Genomic DNA, 6286 nt, shown 5'->3' with positions numbered 1-6286 from the left:
TGGTTCCAGTAATCCTGTAACTTCAGAGTTAATGACCAACACTGAGACAGCCTGTCAGGAAAATTGCCTTTGCGATGGAAACTGTCAGCCTAGAGGATATATCAGAGGCGGGGGAAAGCTAAGTGTCTGGGACAGTGAACACTGGATCATGGAAAGCCCTGCCAAAGTTCGTTTTAGCAGCACCAGCATCCCCAATAACATATCTTGCCACAAGGATCCAGGCACCACACGGCGACAGGCAGGAAATTGTATCTTCACAATGCAGTCCTCGTTCTTGTCCTTCCCCCACTAAGCAAGCATGACCGTGGCAGGGAAGTTTCACTGACATGTAATTCATCATTTTTAGTGGTGGTGATTTTGATAACGATATTTTTCCCATTGCTTTCTTGAAAATTCCCTGCTGCCTTAGCAAACTGAACAGTGTTTAGCTGGTATGGTTCAGCTCCTTCCAATGGGCATCAGAGAAAGAGAGAGCCTATGACTGACTCCAAAGAACCACCGACTTGAACTAGACCCCTTGCTCTGGTCTGCGGAGGCAGTGTGGGCTAGGAGTCAAAAATGGATCCTATGGAAGGTTGCTGAGGAAGCATAGTAGTAGACAGGTCCCAGTGAGGCACCAAATGAAATGCCACAGGGCCCAGGCAGCAAGTGAATGAATTCTGCAGCAGTGATTGTGAACTGCAGGATATCTTGGCAAAGCACGATGCTGTGTTTGCAAGAACCTTGATGCACTAATAGGGGTAAGTTGGGTCCATTTTTCCCATCCTGAAGCCATTCTATCTGGACACAAAGTTGCTCCAGGACCCATAGTTCAAGTTGTCCCTAGAGTCAGGAGGACCCCAAGGCTTCTCTTGAGGGGCAACCCAGTTTCCTGATCACTGTTCTGTACCAAGGGTGGGAATTTTCAAACCAATACTGCATGAAGATCTCATGGAGAAACCAAATGTACATGTCTTTATAGGAAGAGGTGGAAGAGTGTGTTGAATGGTGGATAGGTATGCTCAGGTTTACAATTTCAGGATTCTCATAACACTGTGGGTTCTTTTTGTATGCAGCTTTCTCAGAGAAGCACCATCCAAACCTTCATTCCTGTGAAGAAAATGGAGAAAGGCCTGTTGCTGGAGCACATCTTGCCCAACCTGAAAGTGCCTCAGAGCTATGAAGTTCGCCTGACGCCCATCACCAGTTTTGGGGCTGGAGATATGGCTGCCCGCATCATCCGGTACATGGAACGTAGGTGTCTCTTCCTCGGTCCTGGCTGCAAGAGCAGGTCCGAGCCCCAGGCCTAGGGACATGGGCCTGAATAGATGTGGTCTTCTGTCACCCTTGGGTGGATCTCTCTGCTCTGAGGAGTTTTGATAGCACGGCGCTAAAACATTTCAGTGTATTTTGGCTGTTGCCATCAATGCAGAGCACTAAATAGAGACTTCTGAAGGTCAGTCTCCACTGATCCATCAGTCAGCAGCTCTGACTCACACTTTCCACCCTGTGGGCAGGACATCCCCAAAACCTCAGTGACTCATAAGGCCACGCTGCAGTTTCCCATGGTACAGTGGCATATTAGAGGACAGCCACTGGACGCTGTGTATTAGCCACAATCCCATAAAAATAAGAGGATTGCAGAAGGCTTCAGCTCTTTCCAGAGCTGAATGCATGGTTCCTTTCCTAACTAGTCACTAATAAAGCTGTAGCTCTATCCAATACCATGACTCCCAAACCATCCCATTGATACATATTGACCACGCTTCTCTCCATTTCCACAACTCTGTGGTTTCTTTACTACCGTTAGGAGTTTGGACCTTATATTTCAGTAAGAAGTACAGACCCCTCTCCTCCTATATTTTCATGATTGCATACAACCCTCTTATGTTGTGGAGTGACAGCATTTCTGGTGTCCTCAGCATACCTGTCATCTTAAACTTCCACAGTGTGTCAAACTGTTTCGATGTCTCTCTTAGATACCAAGCTTTGGCGTCTAAGTGGGTGCTATTGCACTAGTGTCTGAAAGGAAACTGCTTGGGTTGCCAGAAGGGTTCCCGTATGGAATCCCAGGATCACCCCTTAGGTGGGGGTTTCTTAAGGTCTGTTGCTGCTTGGATTAGAGTGTCACCATCTTTTTCCATCACCAAGGCAGACACTGAGCACTGCTGTTTCACAGGGATGCTGCCGGGAGACTTGTGCATCTGTGACCTTTCTTGATACGTTTGTTTTATTTTCAGAGTTTCATTGTGAGTTGTGATTTGAGGGAGTACTAGCTGTTCTAACTTCTTTTTCTGTTTCCTCTTCCAGCAATCAACTATCCCAACCCAACAGGTAAGCAACAACACCTTTGTGTTTACGCTTTTAATGTAATGCATGTTAGTCAAGTGCTTAAGCAGATCAAGCAAGCCAACAACTGGAATACATAGCTGACTTTTTCAAACCTTTTTTCCCAAAAGAGGATGAAATTGCATACGCTAAAGCTTCCAGTAAATACTGCCATTTGTTGAACCTCAAATTATTGCCAGGAGATATACACCAGAGATATGGCTCTCCTTCACACCTGATATCTCTGTGACTGTATAGGCTGTGATCTTGAAACCACCCTTCCCTTAAAATGAGCAATCTGCTTCCAGTAAGCAGGTTATTAAATGTTCCCCCAAATAATCTATGTTCAGTAATGTATATTCCCATCCTCTTCTGGCCAGAAAGCACATCACTTGATATCTCTGCAGGCTAGTATGGAGCTGTGTCCAGCTCAGATCTGGTTCCTCTCATAAACTTCTTGAGCACAGCCCCTTTATTTTCCCTTGTGGTGTCATCACTGTTAACTTGCTTATTTTCCTTTTGGTCATTCCTGCCAAGACACAGGCCCATCTTTGTTGAGCAACCAGAGTTCCCATTGATTTTGAGAGCAGAATACACAATGTCTCAGAATGATGGTCTTTAACATGACTGTGACAGTGCCCACTGAGCACGAAAGAGGATTTCTAGCTTGCTAGAAGCAGTTGTGGGGGTGATCTTCAGGGGATGAAACACAGTCCCTTTGCTTCGATTGCTGGATATAAGCTCAGACAAAGCTCTTGGGCAGAGAAGGGTAGACTCCTTGCTAGTGGTCCATGGGGAGCACATGTTTCCATGTAGATGTTTCTCCTTTTTTCCAGCTGCTGAGTCAGTATTCAGTCCTTTTATGTATTACTCTGTGTATGTGTATGTAAGTGCTACTGCTGCACTGCAGGGTATCAGTGAGAAGGAGAAGGCAGCCAAAAATCAGGATATGGGATTGTCTTGTTAAGGCAGCCATGAGGTGTTAATTCTTGCAAGCTCACACTCTGAGGATGGTTTGGTGAGCCATACTCTGCCTGAGAGAAGGAGCTGCTTACAGGGTTAGGCGGATTTGGTGCTAATTCCTTATTCCATTTGCTTACTTTTCTCCACTTCCTGATCCTCTTTAAATATTCTCCACGGAAGACTCATTGGGAACCACAGAGCATATTGCCAGGGACCTACTCCAGAGCATGTCTCTCGGTACTTGCTGGAGGAGGCAAGCATCCCAGCCTGCAGGGGAAAGTGACAAAATCTGGCCTTTTGCTGCTTGCTTTTACACTACATAAATCGTTGGTAGAGCCAGAGCAACTTCAGTCCTAATTGTGCCAATCTCTTGGGGTCTTTGTAAACTGAACCTTCAGACTGCCTGCCTGGGGCTGCTTTGGCAGCTTGATTGAGTCCAGAACAACTGCATTAAATTTGCCTATGGTCAAGGATAATTCAGCCACGCATGTATTTTCACGCAGTAAACCCAACACTTACAATTTCATCTTGATATAAGTTGCCCAGCCTCTAGTGGATATTGGGACCTCTGGGCCAGTTATGAGGGTCTTACCCGTGAGTTCACCCCTTGAGACTGACCACCTAAAATTGGACCTACTGCACTTGATTTCAGATATGACTCTTCCTTTCAGATCAGCTGCTAGTAAATATGAGCCCAAAGGCTCTTAGCTCTTTCTTTGGACGACAGCTGAGTTCCCAGACTCTCATCCCAGTAACATAGAAATCCCTCCTGCTACCTCTTCTTTTCCTAGTTCCTCTGTTACCACCATCCTTAGGGAAAAGTTCATGCTAGGCTGCCCAGTTAAATTCTGGGAGCAAACATTGGGAGCTCTCAAGTGAAAGGCAAAGATTAGATGATTAATGCCTCTGGCAGCCTGATCCAAGGGCATGCACAATGGTGATTAATTTACAAACTCTGAGAGTCACTTAATACAATTATTTCTTCATGCATTTTCTCTCTCAGCCTAATAAGATGTTAATAACATTGGGGCAGGCATGTGTGTGGCATGGTTACAGAGGCAGGTACAGGGCTATAAAGGAAAAGCAGAGGAAGTGAACAAAAGACATTGAGGATTTCTAATATTTAGAGGTTGCCAGTAAGGCTGACTCTTAAAATTTAGTTGATCTAGTTCTAAAAACCAGAATTTATATTTAAAAAATAAACTGCCTAAGAATTATCTTAAAGTTCTCCTACAATAACTGATAATTTTAATGTCATGAATAAATTCCGGTGCTGGGGAATCTGCTCTGTCCTTCTTACCTCTCCTCTGCATTTTCATTTGGATATAACCTTTGCTTTCTAACCCAAACGCTGCAGCGCTACCCCACAAACTGTTCCGGCTCATCAGCACTGGGTGTTTTGGTTTCCCTGGTTCTACCAGATGTAACCTTGCAACTTGGTGATGAGGTCATTAAGAAGTATATGGGATAGCTGGTTTAGTTTTCTGTTGGCCAGTGTGTCTTGCCCTCCCAGAGCGGCAACACTGTTTCTCACGTATCTGCAGTCTAGCTGTGTGTGGTGCTAAAGTATTTTGGGACGGTGGACAAGTACCGTGGGTGGCGATCTGTGCCAGATGCTGATTGTGGTAGATTACCATGGTTTGTTTCTTACCATCTCATTCTTGTGTGTCCTGTCTCTGATAATGCCTCATAGTCCAGAGGAATTTAAGCTTGTTGCTCAGGTATACATGTGGGAATGAGATCCAGCCTGCTGTTTAGAGTTGGATTACTCAAATTTGTACCCATTCTTCAGGAATGTGTATAATGCAAAGGTTAAAAAAGGTGACAAAAGGTGACGAAGAGTTTTTTGTATCATAATGGCAAATAGGATTGTGTAGACCATATTATCCCCTTGTTGCAGATGGAGATACTAAACCAGACAGCAATCCAGTATGACCCAACCAGTTATGCCATTGTGAAGCTTTCTTCAATTACTGGTGATAAATACTCTAGAAGATTACAATGGAAGAGACTGTTAAATGTTTTCTCTTAGCTCACAATGTACTTTGAGGTCTCAATACAGTTTTCATTGTCTCCATTTTCTACGTGGGGAAACTGATGTCCAAAGAGAAGGTGAGAGCCTGTGGGTCAGTTAACAGGTCTCCAAGAGAGCTGAGGCTTGGAGCATGTTTCTTTATGCTCTAAGCCAGTTTCAGTCCTCAGACCACAGCTAAATGATGCAGGCAATTTTATTCAAGTGCACTCCATCTGCTATGCACCCAAAGGCTGCAGCTGGAACAGGATTATTATTTTTTGTATTCATCTGGCATCCAGAATTTCAGAATTCTAGGGATGGCTTCCCCCTAAGGACTTGAAAGGAAAACCTCCATTATGTTCCTCAAGAAGGCAAAGCAACAAAAATGCTAATAGCCACAGCATAGAGTCTCTCCCCTGGGAGTGCAGGGAGGTGTCTGTAACGAGGTGCAAACATGTTGCACTGAGCTTCCATCACTGCAAAACCTGCCAAGGAAATCTGTTTGGCGAAGACAGCCTTTGAGGAACCAGCTCTTCTTGCCACCTCCACCTCACATATAACCATCCAGAGAAAAAAAAGTCCTGTGTTCAGTATTTAAATCCACTTCTTAATTTTTAAACAGGAAGGTTCCTTTGCACCATGGTGCTGAGCCGGGATCCCTAGCACATGGGGTAAAACTGCGAGAAGATTTGCTTCACACAGCTGGGTTCATCAGGTCACCTTTGTGGCCTCTTGAGACACAGCAAGCCCTTTAAAGGTTTTTCTTTTGGCTGGATCTACCAGGTTTCTCCTGGCAAGCTTTGCTGATAACCACACAGAGGTGATGTGCTGGTGGTGTCCCAAACGACACTGAACATCTCCTAGTTATTCATGGCACCTCCACTTCTAGCTCGGAGAAACAATAAACCTTTGCCTTGTTGTGTCTTGTTTTAAACCGAAGGACCAGAAGTCAAAGCACGTGGGTTCTGTTTCCAGCCTAGATACTGCCTGCTGTGACCTTTA

The 6286-nt window shown here is 44.9% G+C and overlaps 1 protein-coding gene across 1 annotated transcript in view; it reads left to right on the top strand.

Annotated features, from left to right (window-relative positions):
• Nucleotides 1–6286, top strand: part of MDGA1 (MAM domain containing glycosylphosphatidylinositol anchor 1) — a 97501-nt gene that overhangs the window by 67247 nt on the left and 23968 nt on the right. The window contains exon 11 of the mRNA XM_027887683.1: nucleotides 2290–2313. Within this exon, the coding sequence (XP_027743484.1) occupies nucleotides 2290–2313 (24 nt within the window). The remainder of the gene's footprint in view (nucleotides 1–2289; nucleotides 2314–6286) is intronic.

This window comes from Empidonax traillii, unplaced genomic scaffold, assembly GCF_003031625.1.
Source record: "Empidonax traillii isolate 1590-97213 ecotype Southwest subspecies unplaced genomic scaffold, ASM303162v1 scaffold218:size1087226, whole genome shotgun sequence".
Lineage (NCBI taxonomy): Eukaryota > Metazoa > Chordata > Aves > Passeriformes > Tyrannidae > Empidonax > Empidonax traillii.
Note: the sequence above shows the minus strand (reverse complement) of the source record. Positions and strands in the feature narration are given on the sequence as shown.